Source organism: Colius striatus, chromosome 14 (assembly GCF_028858725.1).
Source record: "Colius striatus isolate bColStr4 chromosome 14, bColStr4.1.hap1, whole genome shotgun sequence".
Lineage (NCBI taxonomy): Eukaryota > Metazoa > Chordata > Aves > Coliiformes > Coliidae > Colius > Colius striatus.
This window is the reverse complement of record NC_084772.1, coordinates 11,879,044-11,905,135: the sequence shown is the minus strand read 5'-3', so window position 1 is coordinate 11,905,135 and position 26,092 is coordinate 11,879,044. Positions and strand designations below refer to the sequence as shown.

The window sequence follows — 26,092 nt, the reverse complement described above, 5'->3', positions numbered from 1 at the left end:
CAGTTCAATCACTCAAAACAAAACAACAAAAAATCCCCCTGATCCTGTGGAGACTCGTGAAGTCAATTTCTGACACTTAAACCTACATTAGATATTCTGAAAAAATCGGGAACTGAGCAATAAACATAATTGCTTTTGCTAACTAGACTCTCTGAGTGATTGAGTTTTACAGATTCTGTAATTTTATTTCTATTTTCCTACATGTCTTCTAGTCACATTGCTCCCAGCATGAAATTCTTGTGCTTGCCTGTGTCAGAAGATACGTAACAGCCTTCTGCTGGTTTCTAAATGCCATGTGACTTTTCACCTTTCCACAGGTTTAATCGGTGATAGGTGATTAAGCTGTATTTCCAGCTGCATCACAGCACTGCAGCAGCAAGCTGTCGGCTGGATAACAGAATCCACCCTTCTGGGACCCCCTTCTTCCAATAGAAAGTCTGTTACAGTGTGAAACAGAGAGAAAAGGGTTGTCTTTTGTAAAATTACTATCAACATGTAAAAACTAAAAATGTTTTTACTCTTATTCTGTCCTGAGTTAATCAGAGAATGGGTGGTCAGTTCCACAGAGGGATATTTTATATTCTTTGTCCCACTGGATATAAGATACTACCTTCTTACAAAGAAGATAAGAGTTTAATGTTGTGATGCTGTTCTGTCATATTTAACAAAAAGCATACTTTGCTAACATCAGGTGAAGACATATTTACTGCATACATTCATCTCCTTCCTTGTCCTTCCCTCAACAAGTGCAAATCATTTTATATGAAAGACATTCTTTACTAATTTCACTTTTATTGTATGCTTTCCATAGCAAATGTTGCTCACATGTAGACTACTATTTTGTCCAGATCATTTCCTGCATTAAAAGACTTACGTAATCGTATTGAGAGAAAGCACTTAGAGATCTGTAATCCACTGGTCTTACTGGATGACTTTTTACATAATGAAAATCTGTGAAGGGTAAATATGTTGACTAGGAGTTCCACTAGCTCTTATATTAACGGTACTTCTTGAAGATGTACATCAGTAACACAAACCTCGTGAAAGAAGGAAAAGAACCAATCCTTTCAGACCACAAACAATAAGCACGTGTTTAATTTTCACTCCAAAAGCTAATTACATCAGTAATTTAGTCCATTTTTAGATAGTTGCATCCATGTAAAAAAAAATCATATTTACATGAAGAATTTTGAAACTGATTTTATTTCATATTCGTAACACTGAAATTTGATGTTATATTGTCTGCAATGTAAGGAGAATCACTTTAATTGTGGTTCTGTGTTCATTTTGTTAGTAAATTACAAAACAGTGCAGAGGATTTTTATGGTGATGGACTGGAAATCCTGAAATAAAGTTAAAATTGCTGCATTGAAGACTGAGTTCTGATAGTTTGGTATAACTGTTGATGATTGTTGCCTGTCAATACCACAGGACCAAAATTTTGTTGCTATCGAATTTCACACTCCATAGGTTGTATGTCTGTTGCTAAAGTAGAAGCTTTGCCACCTGAAAGGGGGCAAATTTGGATTCTAGCACAGTGTGAGGTACAATGAGGATCTAATGCTTCAGTGTAGTCCAGTATGTTCCCTAGTTTTCAGTTGCTCAAGCGGGTGGTTTCATACTTTACTGACCCCCATGGAATTGCTGAAGGTGTTGTCCCTGTTAGCCTAATGTTATTGTAGACATTTCCCAAGGCACAGATTTGACTTTTCATACTGCTAATTCCCTTGCAGTATAAATTTAGATAGAACACTATATTCAACTTCAAGAGCTTGATGAAGGGTGCATTTATGTAAAGAAAGTTGTACTGGGAGGGCCTAGATGTTACTTTTATTCTTGTGGTTGAAATAGGAACTTCTTGTTTAGAGGAGCTTACTGACAAGCTGTATTAATATTCCAGGTTTTGTTTGGGTGTAATTACTGTTGCAAGCTAAAGCAGTAAGTTTTAAGACTGTACTTTATTTTAAGTTAAATAAATAGTGACAGTAACAAGTTTGAATTTATTCAAAGTGTAGAAAATACCACCCATGCACAGGCAAAACCAGTATAATTCAAGTCAAGAATAAAGTTTTACTATACAGCAAATTTCATATCTATAACCTGTGAATGATGACAAAAGAACTGAAGTAGAACAACATTGAAATTAAGCAATGACCATCTTTTGCACTGAAAACACAGTAACGTTCCCATTTGTTGAGCAGCATGACAGTATTTGTATTTTCATCATGCTATTTAGAGTATTTTGAAGTTTAATTTCCCATTTTTCATTTATAAAAATAGCATTTCCAGTCTCCTTACAGTTGCATTACTATGGGGGATAAAAATGAAGACTGCAAATACACAACACTTCTTTATTTCTTAATTTCAAATAAGCATCAGTACTTTTGGACATTCGTGGTTTCATATTGTTTTCATTTTGGGGTCTGTGGTGCCTGAAGTCGTGTCACATTAAGCATACACTTGTATCAAGTGTAGGAAATTAACAGTAGGAACATTATCCACTTAGATGGTGCCAATCCTCTGTTAGAATTCTGCTTAATCTGTTAATTTCAGATAGCTGAAATATAAGATTGTAGATATTTTTAGGAACAAACTAATGATGAATAAATCTCCAGAAAGCTCTGTCTTAAGATTTGAAAATACATAATTTTTTTCAAGGTCCGATACTTGAAATACTAATTTTGTGCATATTCATAATGAAGCAAGGCTTATGTAATTATAGGCTATTAACTCTTTGAATCCTGTAAACAAAAATCCAAATTAAAAAAAATGCAACACACTGAAAATTTACAATTATCTGACTCATTGAGGCTTCCTTTGGAAGATTAGATTAGCTATCCTTAAAAATTCTTCTACACAACTAAGCATGGATAAACAGTATACCTACATGAGGATACAAGATAATCAGTGCTCTAAGTGTTACTGTTTCCTTATCCACCAGAAACCAGACCCACACTACTTGGGTGTTCATAATGTGGTTAAACGATACAATTTGAAAAGGACTGTGGAGTTTTCAAGAAGCACAGTGGAGTCCAACTTCTTACTCACCTTCCTGTGAACTAAGTAAAAGGAGAGTGCAAAGAGTGAAAATAACCACAAGTTCTTAGTGACTAGTGGTAGTAATCCAAATATGTACATTCTCCTGCAGCTTTTGGTGTATTTTCCATAAATATGTTTATTCAATATGATTTTGAAGGAGCTCTTCTCATTTAAATCAACACACAGCAATTACACCTTGTCTAGACAGACTGAAACGGTAGCACTGATAAATACAGGCTCGACTTTAGAATTCTGCTGGGGATCTCTGTGAACTTAGATTTGCCATGTATAAAACACATTCTATGGAATGAGTGAAATGCAATAGAAGGGAATGTGGAGTCATCTTACAAAACTCTGAATTCCCACAAGAGCAGAGCTGGACTGAATCAATGCGCAGAACTCGCATTATCCTTCAGTGTAATGATAGTCTATAGCCTTTAATTCAGGCCTCCACTTAATATTTTTCCTCACCCACATTATTTTTTTTCTCACCTACAAGTACCCAGATTTACACTTTTTTTCCCCTCCCCAAATCCATTTTATCGTAAGTTTTGAAGAATAAACTCCTTGCTGCAGTTTTTTGAAGTATGTTTAGCTCTTAACTCAAAAATACCATGTTTGTATTGTCAACATAATTTTATTTAACATGCATGAAAACGATTTCTAGCAACTTCACAAAACATACCTGATTGTTACGTTTTGATAGTGTGTTTATAGTAATCAATTCAGAAGAATACTAACTTACTAAACCCCCAACATTAGTCTTTTTATTTGCCTGTGGAGTGCCTCGTATACTTATGGCATGATAAAGTATGCACCAAGCATTCTCAAACAGGTAGTGTGTGTTCACAGAAACAGATGACATTTCCATAAGTTACATTTTAAGTACCACAATACATAAATCCTTTTACAAACCATTATAGAACTTTTCTGCAAACTTAATGTCTGTCCTCCCAGCTTTAGCGTTACAAGTTGACAATTTTATAGAGAAGCACTGGAAAGTTTTATGTCACTTGCATTTACCTCCTGAAATTGGACCAATCCTACAGGTTTCCCGTTTCCCAGCTGATTCATGAGACATGAATGAGACATGAAACCAAGACACATTTTATCTTTCTCTGGATTTCTGCAAAGAATTCGGGAGCTTGCAGAAACGTGACTGTATATACGTAAGCATCAGTCCCTGCCTGTAAACATGATAGGGGGTGTCTTTGGACTATTAGGTCTGCTTTAACTCAACATTATTTCTATTTGCTAAAATGAAAATATTATTTTCAAAAATTACTGCTTCTGCAATGGGTAGATTCAGTGCTCTTATTGTCATAGTCAATTGTGAAGCACAAACTGTTTGCTTTTCTGTAGAAAGAAAAATTTGAACCAGTGGCAAAAGTCAGTCTTTCTGCAGGGGAAGACAAAATCATAGTAAATGTGGATGAGAACTATGAGGCTTGCTAGCGTTTTTCTGAACATGCAACTCTGTGTTTTCTCTGTGGATTTGGAAAGCAATTAGTCGTTCACAGATGCTTTGCCAACCCATGCAACTGGGTTCTGTATGATCCAGCCTAAATCAACAAACAGTATTTGGTCTCAAACATTGCTTGTTCTGTTTTCTCGATCCTCCTCCACACCTCTTCCCTCCCCAGCCATTAACTTACCTAAAATAGAGGGTGTTCACATTCTTTTATTGGGGTTTTTATCCTTCCCCCTTTCCTCCACAGAAATAATAGTTTGTGTACTGGATGGACAAAGAAAAAAAGGTATTCTGTTCACTTTGTGGACAAAACGCCTTTTTTAGCCTCCAAGTTTGTGTTAAATACTGTAAACAGTGACCAGCAGCAAACATCTGAGCCTATTCAAGAACAAGAAATCCAGGCTTCTGAGAATACTGATCTATTAATAGCAGACAAATCCGAGTTACAGCCAGTAGTGATAATACCCTGATATTTCATAGTTAACCATTACAAGACCAGCAGATGAAGACATCCTATTCTGCAGGCTGATCTGCATCTCTCTTCTTCAAAAATAAAGAAGAAACAAACCGTGCATTTTAAGATATGGAGAGGCAAACGTTTTCCTTTTTCAAGTGCTAGGTTTAAATGCTCAGCTCATCCAAGTGACACATTTAGAAATTAAATGTGATGTGTGAAATGCTCCCGAGACTGATGGGAGGGAGGTTGCTCTTGGTCAGAGGCTGCACCGCCCTATGAGAGTTTCACCACACACACTGCCAGGACAATAGCGATAATGAGCACAGCAGAGAAAATAATCCCAGCTAGAACCTTGTTGATGTCGCAGAAGGATTTATTTTCCTCCACTGAGATCATGCCAATAGAAGAAGCGCCCACGCTGATGGTGGATTTTAGTTCAGCCCCTGGGTCTTGCTTAGCCTCTACTGTCCACTGGGGGACATTGACCTTCATTTCCATCTCGTACATCATCTCTCCTACCTGGTTGATTTCGTTCTCAAGGTCTTTCAAATCCACAACGTCGATGTTGTGCTCAGCCTCATATTTCATGTTTTGGACGCTCATCGCCCTGGCAGCCACGCCAGAGGTTCCCCCACTCATTCCTGTCTGGATCAGGTGCTTTTTGGGGACATTTAGTGGAAACTCGTGGCCCAGCTCCAGGGCTCTCCTCATGTCGATCTCCAGGATCTCTAGGCACGTGGAGAAAATCACCCATAGCCTTTCGAACTCGGCTTTATCTTCCTTACTAACGGTTTTGTCCTTCAGGACCGTGGTGAGCTTGTTCCTGTTGGCCACCGCTAGCTCCTGGGCTTTTTGCCGCGTTTTCTTGAGCTCCTCCCGTAGGTTCTGGGAGTCCGAGGTGCCGCCGATGGTCAGCACCATGTGCCGGTAGCAGGCGGTCACCTTGTTGAGCGCGTCCAGCAGTGCTTTGCACTCCTCCTTCACCATGATCCTGCCGGTGGCGCGGAGCAACGTCCCCGCTGGTCTGCTGCTGCGCCTCCCCGATTACCTGGTACCGGGACCAGGCAGCTGGCAAAGCCAGAGGCTACGGCCACACATGGCAAGCAGTAGCTTCAGGTCGCGCATGCATTCAGCACCTTTTCACCCACGTCGCGTCCCCAGCGGCTGATGAGGCGGCGCCGACGGCTCCGGGAGCCCGGGCAGGCTGGAGGAAGCCCCGGGGAGGGGGCAGCATCGCTCACCCTTCTGCTACGGCCACCGCACAGGAGAACCGGGGCGGCTCATCCCGCACCGCGCTGAACGGCAGATGAGGCTTCCCACGATCGGGCGCCGCTTTTTGAAAAGTGCCAAACACCGAGGAAGAAGAAGAATAAACCAGCGAAGGCTGACGTTTTCAGGTGGGACAATCGGGAAGCTGTCTGTCCGCGCCGGCCACAACCACTCGTATGTAACTCGTCCCAGCTGAGCGCCCGCGCAGTCACATGGCGCCGCGCAGGGAGCGCCCGCGGCCTCCCGGGCGCGGCCCGGTCCGGCCCTATAAGCTCTCGCAAGGCCCCGCCTCCGCAAGCTGTGACCTCGCAGCGACTGTCTGGCTCCTTGCTCGCTCCCCGCCGGTGCCCGGCCATTGGCTTCGTGCGGCGCTGCCGTCGTGCTGGGCCCGCCCTAGATCCCGGTAGGGCTTGGCTTGAGGCGCGGAGCGGTTGGGGGAGGCGGGCCGCCAGCGGCTCTGCGGACGGGGAGGAAGGGGAACAATGTTGTTGGTGTAAGTAGCGCTCCTGCTCCGGGCGTCCCCGGCTCGCTCCTCGCCAGGAGGACAGCTTCCCGTAGAGTCCAAGGGAGCGCGGCCGCGGGACCCGCACTGCCCGTCCCATCCCGTGCCGTCGCGCGGGGCGGCCCCGGCCGTGCCGTCCCTCCCTTCCGTGACGCGGAGGGCGCAGGGCACGCACACCCTCGCGTGCTGTGCGGTGGGGCCGCGGCCTGGGTTGCGGGCGGGGGCGGTGCCGGGCCGCGGCCTGCTCACGGCCCGAAGCCGCGGAGCGACCAGCCCGCGCGGGGCGACGGGGCCTGCGGCGCCGGCGGGGTCAGGCCGCGCGGTGAGGCCGTGGCCACTGCCGTTCGGGCATCTCCGGCCGCAGCAACGGACAGCCCTTGCTAGTGTCCGCGGTCTCGCTTGCACCTGCCTTCCGTCCCGGCGGTAAAGCGACAGAGACGTGTGATACGTTGTTGAACTTGGTTTAACCCCAGCCACCTCGGCTATTCACGCGAGGTCGGTGTCATCGGTTTCCTACCAGGTTTGAGGGTGTAGGTTGTCCCGGAGTGTCACAGGCATTCCAAGGTAGTGCTGGGAGAGGGAGCTTATGTCGATCTCGTCGTGTGCGCGGGGTGTTTAAAGCCATCGGGAAGTACTGTTGTGTGATCCAGTTAGTTTAAGCTGGGCAATGATACGTTAGAGAGTGCACTGGTTCCTTAGTAGCAGAAATGATGCTTCACTGACTACCCTTGTAAATGAGCTGAAGTACAATATGATGTCCAGTGATGAACACTGGACTGTGTTTACATGTAGATCTGAACCTTCTAGAAGAACGGAATTGATGTTGAGCGCTAAGTAGTTCACTAAATCTTGTTTCTAGGATGGGATGCATCTTTGCCAAAGTGGGCTTCGGGAGTACTTGCTTGTAGTATATGCTGTTACGTATGTCTCAATGTTTGTGGCTAACAGAGTGGTTTTCTGATGCTATAGCAACTTGAAAATGAGAAAACATAGTCTCATGAGAAGGGGGAGTATGACTCCCTTATCATGCCACCACTGTAGCACAGTGTGTGCTATGAGTAATTAGCTATCAGGAGTAGAGTCCAAGCAGACTGGCTTTCTGATGCAGAGCTGAGCCTGGAGAGTTTTATCTACACTATATTCATTTTTCTGTATCTCGACAGCTTGGAATACACAGATTGTTTTTTGTTGTTCTGCCTTAATTTTATCCCTAATTCTAAGACACACGTAGCTTCTGCTGCAGATTGCTGGCTATGGAAGAAACTACCTTTGAACTTCTGTAGATTGCCAAATTACTGCAGAGTAAACTGAGTAGCTCTCAGCTAATTTGTATATTGGTAGCCTAGAAGAAGTGAATCCATAGTGCCTCTTTCCTTGTAGGAATAAGGAAACACAGGATGATTTTGAACTGACTGTAAGTGAAGTCTTGTAATTGCTTAATCATTGTCAGGTGGAAAAAGGATTATCTCTGGGTTTGAATGTGGAGCCCTGTGTGACTTAAATGTGTTAATCTTATTGCTAAGTAAATTATGCATATTTGTGTGTGTGTGTACAGTAGCTGTGTTTGAAGTGTGCCATATATCAATAAAGTTACTGTTTATTGTGTCACATCAGATTCTTGAATCTACTTCTCTGAAGGTAGATGAAAAGAAGAGGGGGGGGATATTGTCAGGAACATGTGACTACTTAAACCTGAAGGTGTCAGTAGTTATAATCTGTATTGAATAGTGCCTAAATACATCTTCAGGTATGTACTGTGGGAAGAAAGTGTCTATTGTTTAGACTAGTTCTAAGCTAAGTTCAACTGCATGTAGTTATCCAATTCAGGTAGATTGTGGAAACTTAAAATTCAGTAGTTTGTTAGGCAGGCATAATGTTCTGAAAATCCTAATCTTGATACCACTTTCAAACAAGCTGCTGAAATGTTATTCTGGAAAAAGTACTAGGGTGAAGTGTAAAAGTCCTTAGGAGTTATTTAGGAAGCAGCATAATAAGTAGTAAGGGAAATTTATTTTCTGATTCTGTGGAAAGGCTTTCTTGCAGTAGATTTTAATGACCATATTCTTTCTATTTTTGTCTGGAGGAAGCATCCTTGCTTGAGAAGCTATTTTTGTAACCTTGTAATTTCTATTTATGTTTTTGCTCTAAGTATTCCTTGTTATTGTGGTTCACTGACCAGCACTCTCCGCAATCCATTCCAGGACTCGCTCATGAATGGCTCAGGGTTCTCCATCTCACAGTTTAATGCAGCTTTTATAGTGATAAGCCAAAGAATGACGAAGAGAATGTGGCTAATGACACGTAAGATTATCTCAAAAATCAATGGAAGCAGCCAGATAAAAGTGCGAAAATTGTCTGTTCAAGAAGGAGCCTCTCATATTAAAATGTACTTTTTCAGGAGGAAAGAAATAGGTAACCGAAGAATTAAGCCAGTATGTTCTTTGTCTTCAGGTCTGAGACAAGCAAGAATGAGTCCACATAAAATTGGGATGCCAATACACTGTTAAAATACTTAATGGCTTGGTTTCAGTGTTTGTGAGGTGGGGTTCAGAATGAAAAGCTAACCTGAGGAACTGATACAAACTTATCTGCCACAGTACGTCCCTATTGCTGGCAGGTGCCGTAGAGTCTCTGGGATAGGCCTGTCTGAGAAGGATGGGAGCAGTCAGTGGTAGAAGAGCCAGACTTCTTAGGCCTAGAAAGGGCTTGGGGTGTATTGGGCAGAGATGAAGCCGAAATCCTGAGATCCTGTGCCAGTTCTTAACCCTTCCCTGAACGAAGTGTGTGTCTGAAGAGGAGAAGCTGAGAGAAACCAGCCTCTTCCTGGAATGCTGCTGAGCCCTCCTTTCCAGACTCTGTTCCATCGTTCCCAGACTGATGTTCTGGGATGGGAAAACTTAATTTTCCCTGGTTGCTAGGAAGCCTTCAACCGACTAAGGTGAATTCCTCACTCTGATAATTCAGAGTTGTTATTCTGACCTACTTCAGTTTCACAGAAACCAATACAAGCTGCATCTGAAAGGGGTACCCAAGTAGGTTGTTTCCTCCTTTGCTGCCTGAGGATGAGCAGGATGTGCTGGGGGATCTCAGATCTCTTTCATGAGATGCTCAGTGCTCATGCCTTTAGAGTAGGCAGTTAAGTTTCTTGGGTGCTCAAACAGAGAAGGGATTTTTGGTTTTATTTTTAAGTGAATGCTTAAGTGACTGAAGTCCAGATTGTAACCTTTGCCTTGAAGTAAAACAGTGGACTGAGACTAATTTAGTTCCATGGTTAGATTCCTATTTGCTTAAGTGCTTTAAGATATGCTTAGCTTTGACTGTTCATGCTAACAAGTGGTGCTCTTGCAGAGGAGGGTAAAAGTAGTACTTAAAAAATTAATCTGGAGAACAATTGCTTCCCTATTTTTCTGCAGAGCCCTGTAGTTTGCTACTGTTATAAATACACCTGCAAAATCTAGCAGAAGTGTCTGTCTACTACTGAGGTTAAGATCTTTCAGTTGAGGAATAAATTGCTGCTTCAGGTGTCATTTTGAGCGTTTCAGAAAGTGGTATGCTAGTTACTGGTTTACCAAGCTTTCATTGTTAACTGTTTTGGAGTCTGCAAACTAAGATGAAATTGTCATGTGAAACTTCACAGTATTATACAAGTAAAATTGAATTAATGTGTGCTTCTTATGTTCTTGAACATTATATGGTAATGAATCTAGTGTTGAAGGTTTTTGCAGAACGTGGCATTCTGCCTCTTTGTAGCTGGACTTTGGTGAAGAGATCACTGATGTACTTCATGTTAGTATCCCAGTGTAATATCCTAACAGTCTTCTGGAGAGACTTCTGGTTATCGAACTAGGTTAATTTTACTGATTTTGGTATCTGTTTTACTATCTTTGCTCTCCCAAACTATTATTAATATGCCTTGGTGAAAGTACAAAATCTTCTGCTGTTCAACATTGAGTTAAAAGTGTTTATATACAGAATCCCTAATTTTATTATGAAAGACATTATCTCTGCAGGGGTTTTTTTAGGTCTTTGAATGTACTGCTGTATCACTATTAGAAGATGACATGCCTAAGAATTGAGTAAATAGTTGTATAACTTGAATATGGACACGACGTAACAGCCAAGTAACAATGCAAATAGAGTATTTTCTACTTTAATGGCTGTTTGCCTAAATTTCAGAATGATTCTTAAAAGGAACTGAAACCTGATAGGTCTGTGAAAGGTACCTGACTCCATCTCTAAAGGAAAACACTATCAATGACAAAATAAATGATCATAGATGAATAATATTATTCATTGTTTTCATTACCGAAGGTCATAAGACTTCATTTCGAGTGTTTTGGAGAAAATAGTCACTTGTTTTGCTTCAGCTGTCTCTTGTACAGTTGTATTATTAGAATTAACGCTTTGCTCTTAATCTAGAAAGAATTTGGCTTCTGTAAGGTTATGGTACACTTTTTTTTTAAACAATACCATAATAGTTATCTGATAATTTAGCTTATGTTTTTTCCAGCAATTTGAGCTATTTATGTTAACAGATATGAATCCACACACTCAAGTGATTGTATATAAACCTTTTATGTAACATTAGTGCTTGTGTGTTGCTTTACTTTACAGCACGATATAATTTAATGTGAACTTCACACCAGATATGGCTTCTTTTGGTCTGTAGTGGGCTTTGTTATGCATTACTAGAACTGTTTAATGCTTATAAGGCTTTCTACATTTCCTCCTTTCTTAGTAAATCTAAAGCTGTCCAAGGTGCAAGTAGAAGAAAAAAAAGCATTCCCCTTTGCTGCTGCATCTCCCCCCCCCCCCCCCCCTTCCCCGATCACTGTTAAATTAGATGGACATTGTGTTCAGCCAACAAACTCTCAGTGGAGCATTCTAATGCATTCCTAGAATTGCAACACTGCATTAGCTAGTATTTTCAGATGCATTTAGCTTTTGAGGTGGAAAGAAATTGCCTTCATCTCAAATGCCTGAGCCAAAATTTGGGGAAACTTTAATGTACCATCTTGATTCTGTAGACTTCATCTACTTTGTTTTTCTGTAGTTACTTAAATTGTAGATGGTTTATACATCTACATGTCTATCTGAAGAATGCTCTGGATAGTTGAAGGACATAAAAGTAAATATAGTAACTTCACTGTTTCAGTTGAAGCATTCCATCCGTTCATTTTTGTAACTATGATCAATAGCTGTCATAGCTGAATATTGTAGCACTGAGCAGGTGCGAGGGTAAGGGAGAAAAAAAAGGGAAGGAAGTTCAGATTTGTGAGTCTCAAAACAGTACCCATTTGGCTAGTGGTGGTGATTTCCTGCTGTGTAGGAACATGAATATGGTGAACAGTGCAGTTTGATCTGTTACTGCTCAAAGTGAGCAACATACCCAAGTGAAAGAGAAGCCTTAGTTTTCTTATTAGGGTACATCATGTTAATAGCATCTTAGTTGTGTTACAGTAGCTAAAATGCCAGAACTCAGTATTTGAATGCAATTTTTTTTTCACTTCTTACTAGAGCTCTCAAGCATGATTCAGCTGTCAGTTCAGTAGTAAGGGAATCTACAGGGCTGCTACTAAGTATTTTAAAACTAGTTATTTGTGATGTGTAACTCATGAACCAGGAACTGAAGATTATAATTTCAAGCTCTTCCTGTTTTGATCTGTCAACTGAAATGATTCTTAAAGTGGTCTAGTTGTTTGTGGTTTACTGTTTTCAGGTGTAAGCCATGATTAAAGAGCTACATCAGTCATAGACAGCAAGGTTTATAAGCTCAAGTTTTCTGTGGGAGCTCTCCCTCCCATAAATCTCTTCCTTCCCTTTTCTAAGGGAATTACATGGTTTTTAAAATTCCATTCTAGTCAGAGCTTATCCATTATTTGGTGGGGCTTTTTTTGATGGTGAGATGCAGGTTTAGAGAAGCATTTGTGGAATTTATTCTTTTCCCTTCCTTCCTGTTGCAGGAAGAACTGTTTTGACTTAGACAGGTTAAGCTGAGAAAGTGGCATTATAGCATTTGGCAACACTTGTGCCCCACAGTCTTGTCTCTACAGTCTCATGCTTTATTGTCCGACTTCCTGTGCCAATGTGCTCTTTTCCTTAACAGTATGTGGGAATTACTGTCTTGTGGGAGGGTCATAGAAATCTCATCTATTGCTCACCAGATGCTTGGCATGAATTCACCAAATAAAGTGGCAGATGAAGATGCCACTGCGTTAATAAAAACTTGATTTGGAAAGTTCCTTGAGAGACCATGTGTTCTAGCCTCCTTGCTTCATTATGGGTATTATCACCTACTAGAAGTTTGTGTAACAGATTCTTAAAGATTTACAACTTGAGAGACTTGATAGCTTTGCCATGCAATCTAAAACATGTGTTCTTTTCTGAAAGGTGTTCTTCATCTATAATCTGAGCCTATTTTGTTCAGCTAAGGCCTACTTCTTTTACAGATGTGGAAAATCTGGGGGAAATTTTTTTTTTACCTGTTCCATGCAGTTTCTTCAGCATGAACATCACTGCATTTTGTGTTTTGAATTCTACTGTAAAGACTCTGTTGCCTTTCTTCAGATTCCTCTCTAGTCAGTTCATGTCTGAAGTGCAGCACCTAAAAAGGATGTAGAGCTCCAAAATAAGTCCTGCTGTGGCAGACTACTTTGCAGGCTGCACATGTCTATGTACAGTTCTCCTTGATTCTCCTTAGGAATCAGTGACAAATTATTTTATGTATTTCTTGAACTATAAGCTACAGTCAGTTAAGATCTTGGGATTTTGACCTAGCTGTTCAGCAGACAGGTTTTTTTGTAGTTAACTAGTCCTACTTATTAAGGTCTGTCTTAGCTCTGAAGTTCTGTGGATTGGTCATGAGGTAGTTCTGTTCCTGCAGCAGACCTACTAGTTGCCTTGTGTTGTCTTTTCTAGTTGCCTCGGCCATGGGCTGAGGAAGTCAACAGTTTGAACATGGATTGTAACTACCTGTCAGGAAGTGCTTAAAGCAGTCATCAGCTATGATACTGATGGTCATCCTGTTTACTCAGGCACTGTGGTAGGACAGCGCTTGTGCAAAGCTGCACTTTTTCCAGGTTTGAAGTCTTGTAATTATTAAACTTGTCTAATCTTTAGAAGGTGTCAATGAGCAAACACTTTTTCCTTTGTGTTAGCAAACTTCACATCTGTGGTCCCAAGAACACTGTTTTGGGACTAAATTACTATTCTTTCATAGTATGAAGAATACTGAATTACTATTCTTTCATAGAAGCTCTTAATTTTATTGTATATCTTGAAAGCAGATGAACCATGTTTTTCTGAAACTGCACAGGAAAACTCTGCTTGAGACAGTTATCTGCCACTACTGAACTTGAGTTGAGGTTGTCTAAGCAGTAACTGGTGATAACTTTATGGTATAAATTCCTAGCAGCTTTAGCTGATGATGTTTGTGTTTAGCATTCTAGGGGAACTGTCCTTGTGCCTAATTATAAGGAGAGATCAGATTGCAGATTGGTTAAGATACTATAGATCAGTTAACAGCATAGCTGAAACTCAAAAACTATCTGAAAATTACTGGGAATTTCATGTATGGTTTTCTACTTTATTCAATTAGTATACAAGGGGTTTGCATCTCTTCTGTGAGAAATACCTCAGAGAAAGGTGGTTTTTAGTATCAGCAGCATTAGGTAGAAGGATACTAAAAGTGCTACAGAACAAGTAGAAGCAGTTCACACTGAGCAAATATGCTAGGTATAATTCTGTGTTTAAGAAGACAGGAAAGTACTGATTGTGTAAGGGTGTCTTGCTGAAATTAAATTTTTATACTGTTCTCAGCCTTTACTGGGACATACAGCTGAAATTGCGTGAGGAAATCATGCGGCTTCTGTTGATTCCTAAGGGAAGCTGGATGATGAGAGAAGATATATAACAGACTAATTAATAAACACTTGTTAGACTTGTAACTTTTATGAATGAAAATCAATATTACTTCTGAAGTTAATCCAGAAGAGACTTATTAGAATTTTTCCTTCCTTTTCTATCTAGGATATGGTAGGGTTTTTTAATAATAATTAGAATTGTGGAAGCAAGCATTTGAGTCTAGTGTGTCAAGAGATCATTTCCCTGTGACACACTTGGTGATAGCTCTTCCAGTGCTTACAGGTTAGGGTTTCTGTCTCCAGACACTGTTTTTGCTCATTCTTTTGCCAAATGTTATGGATCAGCCTAGCCACATGTAACTGGGACTTTTCCCATGGGAGCAGAGATGACCACAAATGTTGCATTTTGCAGTGACTTTTTAATTGACACAGATATTCATATCTCTTTGCTATACCTCTTTCCTATGACTTTACATGGAAAGTTGAGTATTACCTTACACAAGGGTTCCTGTTACACTGTCTGGATGTCTCACTGATGTATATCGGTCAGTAATCCTTACACAGGTTAAGTCTGAAAACTTGTATCAGCGTACTGCAAAAGCAACAATGTCATATGATACAGTAGAATCCGCCATGAAGAAGCTGTTAATTAGTGTTTCTTGCACTGCTAAGATCTAAAAGAAGACAAGCTAGCTTGTAGATCCAGTGCTAATCTAGATCTTAACTTTTTCCTTCTCTCACAAGTTTTAGATAAACCATCACATGATTAAGCTTTAACACTGGGAAGGGTTAAAGAGACAGCATGAGGTTATGTAATTGGAGATGTGTGTTCATGGAAAATAATCTTTCTGAATAACTTCTGAGTAACTGTAATTAGCATGCCATTGACTGCTTACTGCTTTTCCTTTTCAACAATTAAACTGCCCCCTAAGTATTCCCAAATATGTTTTAACAGTGTGTGTGATACATTAACCCTTCTCCAAATGTATTTTAGAAAATCTCCTTGGAATATCTGAAGTCCATATGGCTGTGTATGATGAAGATATCTTGAGAAATCCCTTTTATTTGGCCATTCAAAAGCGGCGTCCTGATCTGTGCAGCAAAGTTGCAGAACTCCATGGTATTGTAAGTATAAATAAGTAGGTTTAAAAGCTGCCTATTAAATGGTAATTACAGTGATGTGAACCAATTTTAGCTGATTAGCTCTGTATTCTCACACCATCTCTGGATTCACCAAATCTCTGAAAATTTCTGAGTACTGAAAGAACCACTTTCTTCATGCTTTTCTTGCTTGACAATGAGATATATTTTTCTCCAGCGTATGTACAGTGCTTGTTCTATTCATAGTGTGTTGCTTTCTAATTAAGAATTTATCAAACTAACAATCTGTTGTTGTGCAGTAGATCAAGATGCTTCTTAGTTTTTTTCTTATCTGATGTGTTTTAGTTTTAAGATATGCTTCACTTAGTTGTCTAAATGGAAATAACTCAGGTGACATGCTAAGTAACTTCAGATTTCATCTCTTTCGTAACATTGTTTGCTAAATTAAACTTCTAGGTTAATCATGAGACTATTAATGGGCTTCTTATTTATTTAAACAAAACATATATAGCTGCTGTATATTTGCTAGTAAATATAACTGGGGTTCAACTGTTTACCTCCTGAAGGGCAAAAGCTATTGGTGTTTAGCTCATAATATGTGGCATTTCTCTCTAAAGCATGATCTAACTTTTTTAGGTATTAGTTCCCTGCAAAGGAAGCCTTTCAAGCAACAGTCTTTCGATGTGCCAATTTGAATCTTATGTTCTGAAGCCACTAGAAGAAAATTTTCAGACCTTAAATGGAAAGGTATTTCTGTTTTGATATCTGAATGTAGTTTGGGGACACTCCAATAAATGATTGTGTAATTAATGACAACTAATGGTTCCTGGAGAAGCAGCTAGGAGTTAGAGCTAACTGGCAAAAGTAGGATGTTACCCACCTAAGCTTAAATTCTCAGGGGTATATATTCCTTTGTAGCAAGAGCTGTGTTTTGGCATGTACATGAGAAAAAAATGTCCTGTTCAGATTGTAACACTGCTTCTGATTTCAATTTACTAGTTTGGTGAATCAGCTTTGTCGGTATCTGTTTGATGCTGGCTAGGGATTTTGTTGTGTAGCAGAAGGGCCTTTCTCATGTAGTTAAGAACTGTCTCTAGCTTTCAGGCAAATAGTAGTCTGCCTGTATTTTATGCAGGTATAAGTTCACCAAGGCTAAAGACAAAATTATGATGGTCTTGAGTTGTATCTGAGGCCTAATGTGTTACTTAGTTCAGTAAGTAGGGTAGAAAGTGACCAATGTAGCAGCAAGCTGTGGTAGTCAATGCAAAAGCTTTGTAGGATCACATATTTTAACTTGTAGTTTTGCAATACAGTCTGAGATCATGTACCTGTTTGCAGACCGTTATCTAGATCTTCCTACTGCAGATGTCCCCACTGGAGTTGCTTGAGAACATAAAGCTGAGCAATGTAGACAAAACATGTGATGTTTCAAAGCTGGACTTGGGCTCCAATTCTAAGTTGTTTCTGGACATCCTGTCTACTAACTATGCTTAAAAATCTATTTGCTATAGTCACTTGGACCTTGAAGATTGTCTGAAACATTCTATTGGTAGACTTGTAAAGAAAGTAGGTATAGACGTCAACAAGAGTTAGCTTGCCACTGTAGATATGAGTTTTTCAGCACCTACACAGCACAAGAATATGACATCTCTTTAATAGGCAGCTTTATTGTCTTGCAAGATTCTCTTGTTTTCCTGCAAATGTAACTGTGCAATGAAGAAGTCAAGGAACAACGGTTTTCTGTCAGTTTGACCACTTGATGTGGTTTTTGTTTTGTTTCAGGAGATCTTCATACAAGGAAACGTCGTCATTTTAGGAACTGGTTTTAATTATCATCTCTCAGTACCTGTTCTTTTTGAGGAAACATTTTACAATGAAAAAGAAGAAAGCTTTAGTATATTATGCATAGCTCATCCATTGGAAAAAACAGAAACTTCAAGTATGTATTGAAATGTTAACTTGTTTGCACAGTGAGTGAATTAGTGTGTTTGATTTATTTAATAAATTTCCTTCATTCTGAAAAGCATTGGCTTGGTTGAAAAGTCTTAATATTTGTTAGCCTGCTAGGGTGGATGTTGATGTGCTGCTGGAGAGAAATAATAAATTGCTGCCAGGCCAATTTAATTCTATAGGGACTGTTCCCCAGTCTTAGTTCCAAAAATCATCTGTGCAATACTTGATCCAACATGATTTTTTTAGCAATGCTTAGTTTAGTGGTGACTTCTTAAAGAGTTTTAGTCTTAAATGTGTTGTGGTGTAAGGTGGATGCACAAAAATACGGAGAAGTAAATTCTTTGATCACTTCATCAATGTTTTGAGGGTGTATGTAACAGCTCTTCTGGTGGTGGTCTGTCTCATTAAATTGAATATGTAAATTTTTGTCCCAGTACAGAAAGTACTCTTGATAAGGCTGGAATGCCACTTCCAAGCGTACTGTTAAAGCAGTAAATGTAACAAAATTTCCTTGTGAATTTATATAATGATCTGTGTTTACTAATGAAAAGGAAAAGGAGCTTCTTAAACATATTTTTTTCTTAAAACAAAGTATATAGCTCTTCCTAAGCACATAAGACCATTTGAAACAAATAGTGACAAGGTAATACTGAGGTAGTGTGGAAGTAATACTGTGAGGGCAGTAGGATAGTTTTTTCTAAGGAAAAAATCTGGCATATATTTAGGCTTAAGTTCTATTAATATTAATCTAAATCTAAGAAGTTATTCTTGTGATGTTCCTTTTTTGACCACTACTTAATGTAGTTGTATAGCAGTCTTTCAGAAATGAGGTAATTTCTGATTTCAGAAATAACTTGAAATAATTGAGATCTAAGCCTGTTATTAGTTGGTTGCCTTTGATTGCAAATGAAAGACTTGCCTAGAAAAGAATTTTTGGAAAAGCAGTATAATTTTAAGTGAGAGATCCAGTTGTTTTATTTAGAAGGAAGCTGCATTTAGCGGAATGTTTACATGAAACAACTAAGTCTAAATAGATTATGTAAAAATCCAAGATGAGATTTTCACAGCTTACTTAGAACACACCAACTTCTTGCATGGACATTCAATTGATACTGTAATGTGCCTTTCTACTTTCCACTTGACTTGGCTTCAGTGGCGATAAGTTACCCTAAGGTTAAAAAACTCATGTGAAATTAGTTTTGACTATTCCAAATAAGTACTTGACATGAGGCCACAGAGCTTGCTCTAAATCTATTGCATTAAATTAATTAAAAGCAATACTTTTCAGTTAACGGTATAGTAAGCTGAATTAATATTTCATTGCATGAGCTGGCTGTGTACGATTAGAAAGTGCTTTATCATGCATACGTGTTAAACTTGTGTGTTAATTCTTGGCTTTCATTTTAGGTGAATCTACAGCTTCATCAAACTCCTATTCTCTTAAAAATATTGAAGATGTTAGAGAATTCTTGGGAAGACATTGTGAGAGATTTGATAAATACATAAGTTCTTTCTATAGAACATTTAAAGAACATGAAAGGAAAAGCCTACGCCACTACATAGTGAGTATCTTGCTGCTTGATGTTTACTAACTGTAATTCACTTGATGGCTTTGGATATCTTGTCTTATTGAGCTTTTGTATGTCAGAGTAGTTTAAAAAGGTGGGAAGGGAGAAAGTAGATCTTGAATTTACTTTTTTCTAATCTAGCTGAAAATCTTACTGTAGTGTGCACTTCTTAAAAGAGGGAGAACTTCCTTTCCTAGCTTATTTTTGCTTTGTTGCTTTCAGTTTCATTAACCCAAATCCGATTCCTTTTTTTCTCATGGTCCCCTCAGGATTCTGTCAATGCACTCTATACCAAATGTCTCCAGCTTGTTTTGAGAGATTCGCACCTGGTAAGTACTTACTCTACTAAATACATAGTACATACTGTTACTTAAGCAATAAATTACTTAACTTTCACTTGCTGTGTTTGTATGGCTTTATTTTTCTAGAAGATACTTGCAAAGCAAGAAGAGCAGATGAATCTGATCAAACAGGCAGTTGAAGTAAGCATCTGAAATGAAGGAAAGTAATTAGCAAGCTATTTTTATACTTTCCCTTTCATAACTAAAATATTGTGGGTTTTTTTCTACAGATGTATATCCACCATGCTATTTATGATCTAGTCTTTAAATATGTGGGGACTATTGAGGCAAGTGAGGTAAGTTTAATTACTGAAGGTGAGTTAGAATAATGTCATGCATTTTAAAAAAATGTTGCCTTTCTGTTGATTAGGATGCTGCTTTTAATAAAATCACAAGAAGCCTTCAAGACCTGCAGCAAAAAGACATTGGAGTTAAGCCTGAGTTCAGGTGAGATGATTGTGTACTCTGTGTGTGAGGAGTTGCTTAGATACTATTTTAAACAATTCTCAGGCCAGCAAAAAAGTATCTTCCTTTAGACAACAGCAAGCTTTTCTTATACTTCATTCCTTAGAGACGGAAAAATAAAGCTTTACAGGTGTCATTTTAGGGCATTCTTTGCATTGATAGTTCATCTCCTTTGCTTTTATATTCTTATGCTTCCCTCAACATCTACGGGGCAAAGAATTGCAAGTGTACTTAGAGATGGAAATATTTTCATACAATTCTTCATTTCATCTCTGAATAAGTTAAAACTTAGTTTTTGGACATCCTGCACAGGAACTCTGTGCTAACTGTTTCTTTCAAATTATTTCATAGTTTTAATATACCACGTGCAAAGCGAGAACTGGGTCAGTTGAACAAATGTACTTCCCCTCAACAGAAGCTACTTTGTCTACGAAAAGTGGTACAAATTATTATGCAATCTCCTAGCCAAAGAGGTTAGTAACTAGTGAATTAGTAACTTGAATTAAAACTTTTTTTTTTTTTAACCAGTACATACAAAGTAGTTTGGTATATAAACAGGTGTTTGCTTAATCCACAACTAGGCTGGAGTCTGCCATGCAGGTCTCCAAACAAAGCAAAATGGAAACAAGATTTACACTTCAGCATTGTTTCTCGTGGGTTACGGTGGGGTATCTGGTTAACTTTATATATAATCTTGACTGGACATGTGAGAAGCTTGTGTATACTGGGACACTTTCTCAGGCAGAATTGAGGGTGATCCACTTTAAACACTGAGAATCACTGCATTATTGTCTGTTTGTCTCTACCTCTTGCTTATCTTCAGATCCATCCTTTACAAAATGTAGTGTGTAATGGAGGACAAGCAAACCATCTATACACTACATTCAAAGTGGAATTTTTTTATATATTCCATCCAAAGATGGAATATGTAAATGATTCTATGATGGGTTACAAGGCCCATGCTTTCCTGATATTTTATCTAGCCTGGAGAGTGAAGATACTTCCATGCAGTGAATGTAGTAGAGTGGAGTTAAGCTTTCCCTGCTTCATCTGTTTCTTTCTCTAGGAGGACTCTTAGATTATGGAAAAGTGTATCAACTTTGAGGGTAGACTTTGCCCTCAAGAATTTCAGAAGTCTTGAGCTCCAGCTCTTCCTGTAGAGGAAGGAGGAGGAGATGGTAGTAATATATTACAATTCATGCAGTACAAACTACTTGGCATTTGGCTCCTGGCAGCCTGTTTCAGAGGGACATTGAGAACATTCAAAGTACTGGACTGCCTTAGTCAATGCATTCTCTACTACTAGAGCTGGTTCTTAGTCTTAGGAGACGGGATATCATTTATAGCTGTTGCTTTTGATTTGAACCATGACATAACTAACATCAGATGTAAATTCTTTTGCAGTTAATGTGGAAACAATGTGTGCAGATGATCTTCTCTCTGTTTTGCTGTATTTACTTGTAAAAACAGAAATCCCAAACTGGTATGTAACTATTTTGGCTATACAGAGCTCCACCATATTTTATATGAAGTGCTGCTGTTAGGTGCAAATGTTTCTAAACATGTCGTACTGAAAGTATAAGAGGGGTTGATGTAATGGTGAAAACTATTTTTTTTTTTTTTTTTTTTTTTTTTTTTTTAGTAGGACAAAGAGCCAAGATGTGTTACAGGTGTGTTGGGATTTACCTCCAGCCAGCAACTAAGCACTGGCTCATCCCCCAGTGGGATGGGGAGAAGAAATGGGAAAGAATGTAAAACTTATGGGTTAAGAACAATATAATAAATAAAATCAAATATAATAATAATAAATAATCAACATGGTTATAATGGGAAGCAGAAGAAACTCAAACCAGAAAACCCCAAGTGGTGCCCAGTGCAATTGCTCACCATGCACTGACTACCCAAGCAGCAATATGCAGCTGCCTGCCATCTCCTCTGTTTATATATTGAGTATGATGTCTGTGGTGTAGAATAGCTCTTTGGCTAGTTCAGTCAGCTGCCCTGGCTGTGCTCACTCCAAGCTGCTTGTGCAGCTTCAGCCTACTCATTGTCAGGGCAATGTGAGAAGCAGAAAAGGCCTTGATGCTCTGTAAGCAGTGCTTAGCAGTAGGTAAAACATGCCTGTTTCAGCTGTTTTCAGTATAAATCCCTGTACCAGCTACTGGGAAGAAAACAACTATTCCAGCCAAAACCAGAACAAGATGTGATCAAATTAAGGGCCTATCAAATTCAAGTGCTGTGTCTTTGCTGTTTGAATTCCCATCTTAGAAAACAGTTGTAATGGGAGGCCATCTCTCTAACAAATACCATGTCAATACAGACTTCAGAGTGGGCCTTCCTCATCTGTCTTTGGAACTGTGACACCTTTATGCAGTTTCTAGATGTTTGATATATTTCATATAGAGAAACTAGTTTTGAGTGTGAAATTTGTTTGCTGCTAGTCTATGCCATTGTGTCTTCACTATCAGTAAAAGTGTATCTAAACCTTGAACTAAATTTTAGTGTTGATGTATCCCTTATTTCAGAATAGCACTTTTCCCTTCATTTGTAGCTATTGCTCTGGTGCTTATGGGGCTTGAAACATGTTTCACAGTTTTCAAACATGTTCAGTCTCCTGCTGCTGTTGCTATCCTGTCCTTCATGTTCTTTTACATCCAATTAGTAACTTTTCAGTTATTTCCATCTACAAAGCTCAGAACAGCCATAGTATTGCCGGCCTAACAATCTTTCTGTAAGCTTTTTCTTAACCTTCACCTATTATATGCCTCGATTGCCTAAGATGAATTGTAGTATTAAGGTATGCTGTGCCAATGTGTTAATTTTTAGTGGTTCATGGCTTTAACTTTTTATTTCAGGATGGCCAACTTGAGTTACATAAAGAACTTCAGGCTTTGCAGTTCAGTAAAGGATGAGTTGGGATACTGTCTAACCTCCATTGAGGCTGCAATAGAGTACATACGACAAGGGAACCTCTCTGATAGATCAACAGTAAGCTGCTCTCACTTTGTCAAATGTGTATTTGTAAGCTTGTAGGACTGTGTAGCACTGGAAGTAAATCCAGAGAACACAAAAAGCTAACATAAGAGTTCCTTTTTTGCACTTGAATAAGTTGAAGAAACTCTATCTGAAGCAAAAACTGTAAGTCTTAATCCTGTAGCCATACTTCTTCACTGTATACTCCTTGAGGAGACTGTTAAATATGAGGTCTCCCCACTCATAGGATTAGAGGAAAATGACAGCACTTTTTTTCAACTGCTGAGTCTTTAGTAAGTTTAGTTTCTCCTGTTTGTGTTCTTTTTATCAGGATTGTGAAAGCAATGCACTACTTGGGTGTAGGTGTAGCTTAAATAGCTTTCTCTTCAGTTAAAAAATTTTAGTGGTGCTGGCAATGGAGATTGCAGTGCAATAAAACTTTGTACTCTAAAAATTAAACAGATTACTATGTTGCACCAGGTTGATAGTTTAATGAGAGTGAAGGATTATTGTTAAGAGAATGTTTGAAGGTCAAATTTGGCTCTCAGGTTCTCTAACCTAGCAGGGGCAGGAAGCTTGTGGATGCATGAGTTATTTCCTACTGTGCAACTCGGCCTTCTGTCAAACAGATCAAATCCCTGCAGGCCCATCAAGGATGATATTGATGTGACCTTAGAAACTTCTATCATTTAAGAACTTTGTAGCTTTAGTGAAGAAATACAGCCTTATCAGTCCTGTAAAATGTTCTACTGTTGCAAAATTAGGTTTTCCTGATCTGATGTGGAAATCAAAAGGAGTGAACTTGGAACCAGAGTGAATTCAGCATGCCTCAGTCTGCCCAACTGCAAAGCACTGGAATCTAGTTGCAGGGGCTGGAATAATGGCTCAGTGTGTAGGGCTTGGAATGGGACAACCTGGGGCACTTTGTAAAAGAAGCACTTAGAGTAACATTTTAGCCTTCTGTTATTTTTGGTTTTCCTTTTTTTGACAGGATCTTTCTATGATTCTGTCATTCATAAGCTTATTTTGCCTGCTCAAAAAAAGGCACTCTGTGTAAAGAAACTAGTATTTTGTCTAATGCTATGTTGAATTGCTTTAAAAAAAAAAAAATAGTTTAAAAGGAAAATGACCTGCCAACCAGTTTTGCTTCCTGCAGTCACTGGGCTATCATTAACAATCACCATAAAAACATCAGTTCTGTTGTTCTGGATGGAGAACTGAAATAAAAGTAGAATTGTCTTCTGCAACACTGCCAGCAAGCTGGGAGAATACACCATTCTTAAATTTCTAGAATAAAGACTGTTTCCTGTTAAATGCCTGGTCTTGTCTCTCTGTATAGCATAAGGATAGCAGTTTTCTTATCACTTCTGGATAATTTCAGTATAACTGAAGTGCTGCTGCCATTAAGATAGATGCCTTTCAAAGAAAGATACTGTCTTGAAAGATGAACCACCTACTTGACAAGTCTGAGGGCAGTCTCATAGTGCTTATGTTAGTGTCTGCATCAATATAAGCACAAGCAATCAGTATCTGTCTATACCTCAGCTGTATCAGCTCTAGACCTCGAGTGCTAGCATGTTTCTCAATTCAGTGTGTATATAGTGTGCAACAAAAATTTTCTTCTACATTGTATTTCATAAGAGTCAATGAGACTTGAACACAGCACTCTAAGCTGTGATGGAAAACAGAAGAACCTTCAAGAAAAGGAAGTGGGTTGACCCCCTGTCCTCTAGCCCAGCTGAAAATGAAAGAGCTAGACCCCTGTTTCCTGTAGTGTAGAGTAAAGGAGAGGGAAGAAGCTAGGTGACAAATAGCTCCTTGACATGAATTGAAAAAAGGTAGCCAGGAGGTGGAGGAACATAGTAGGAATTTTGGCTAGCATTGCTCTGTCCCTACATAAACTTATCAGGGGAGAGAGATTTTCTTTTTTGTCTGGTAGAAGAACCTTCTGCTTAAAGCAGCAGCAGCTGTCATAGTGCTAACTCAGGCTTTCCTGTTTCAAGATTGTTCTGGAAGGGGTTGTGGGATTTCAGTGAGCAGGAACATGACTATGCCTGAGGGCTTCATTACAGGCTCTCAGGTGGCTGTGCTTAATTTTATAGCTGGATTCACATGAAGCTTCTGCCAGCTGAGTAATGCTGTTGTCCAATCCTTAATGAAGCTAATGACATAAAGTCAGTCAGGGAACTAATGTACCTAGTGGGATAAGGGACATATTATCACCCTCATGTCAGTACAAAAGCTGTGCTTAGGCGATGCTTGCCAACTCACTTCACCCAAGGTCATGCAGATTGGGGAGAGCCATTTCAGTTGTGGGGAGGAGAGAAGAGTGTAACTGATATCAGGAAAGATTCCATTTTATTTTCTAGGAGTCGTCAACCTTATTTAGTTAGTGCCAGTTAATAAGTATTGGACCTTAGTTATGTTCCTATGCACAGCTAATACATAGTAGGACTTGCCCGTTCAGAGGACTGCAGTAACATACAAAAGTGGAGAGTTAGAGCCAGCAATGAGGGATGGGGCAGCATTCTGGTTCTTGTGTGGAAAAAAGCTGTACTGTGGCAGTGAAGTTGCTTGTTAGGCATTGGAACAGACTGCCCAAGGGTGTGCTGGAGTCACCATGCCTGGAGATGTTTAAGAGACAGGTTCATGTTGCACTTAGTGAAATTGTCTAGTGGTTGATAAGACTGGGACAAAGGCTGGACTTGATGATCTTAAAGGTCTCTTCCAGCTGAAATGATTCTATGATTCTAAGTTGCCATGGGAGAAGCCAAGAAGGGAAGACCTGAACAAAAACTGAGTTTAATAAAGTGTTTGGATGGGAGTGGGAGATCATTTCTCAGAGTCATCAGTTGTAATTGTGATGATCTGCTTGGACAGGTCATTATACAGATACATCCTCATAAGTACAAATCTTTAATTTTTCTGATGTATAGATCAGTGTTAGATTAAAAGATCATTAATGTGGACATGTGTGTTTTCTAGACAATATGTATTAAAAATACTCGTGAGTCTCACTCAAAGCTCTTTTTATTCCTGGAGTGCAAGTAAAGCTAGTACAAGCAAGTTTAATCTTTGAAGACCCAAACTT

The 26,092-nt window shown here is 39.3% G+C and overlaps 2 protein-coding genes across 6 annotated transcripts in view; one reads left to right on the top strand and one right to left on the bottom strand.

Annotated features, from left to right (window-relative positions):
- Window positions 1-1,225: 1,225 nt before the first annotated feature.
- RGS9BP (regulator of G protein signaling 9 binding protein) lies at window positions 1,226-6,498 on the bottom strand. The gene has a single exon (XM_062007873.1). The coding sequence runs from the start codon at window positions 5,952-5,954 to the stop codon at window positions 5,241-5,243; it is 714 nt and encodes a 237-aa protein (XP_061863857.1). The 5' UTR covers window positions 5,955-6,498; the 3' UTR covers window positions 1,226-5,240.
- A 41-nt stretch (window positions 6,499-6,539) lies between these two features.
- The window catches only part of ANKRD27 (ankyrin repeat domain 27), a 38,592-nt gene continuing 19,039 nt past the window's right edge, over window positions 6,540-26,092 (top strand). For 2 of the 5 annotated variants that reach the window (XM_062007871.1, XM_062007872.1), the window contains exons 1-12: window positions 6,984-7,233; window positions 15,595-15,725; window positions 16,338-16,448; window positions 17,484-17,640; window positions 19,062-19,216; window positions 19,492-19,551; window positions 19,651-19,704; window positions 19,794-19,859; window positions 19,934-20,010; window positions 20,380-20,501; window positions 21,433-21,511; window positions 22,884-23,016. In XM_062007871.1, the coding sequence (XP_061863855.1) occupies window positions 15,624-15,725; window positions 16,338-16,448; window positions 17,484-17,640; window positions 19,062-19,216; window positions 19,492-19,551; window positions 19,651-19,704; window positions 19,794-19,859; window positions 19,934-20,010; window positions 20,380-20,501; window positions 21,433-21,511; window positions 22,884-23,016 (1,116 nt within the window). In that variant the 5' untranslated portion in view covers window positions 6,984-7,233; window positions 15,595-15,623. Of the gene's footprint in view, window positions 6,730-6,983; window positions 7,234-15,594; window positions 15,726-16,337; window positions 16,449-17,483; window positions 17,641-19,061; window positions 19,217-19,491; window positions 19,552-19,650; window positions 19,705-19,793; window positions 19,860-19,933; window positions 20,011-20,379; window positions 20,502-21,432; window positions 21,512-22,883; window positions 23,017-26,092 lie in introns of those variants that run through there. The other 3 variants (XM_062007870.1, XM_062007869.1, XM_062007868.1) reach the window with 3 other exon arrangements.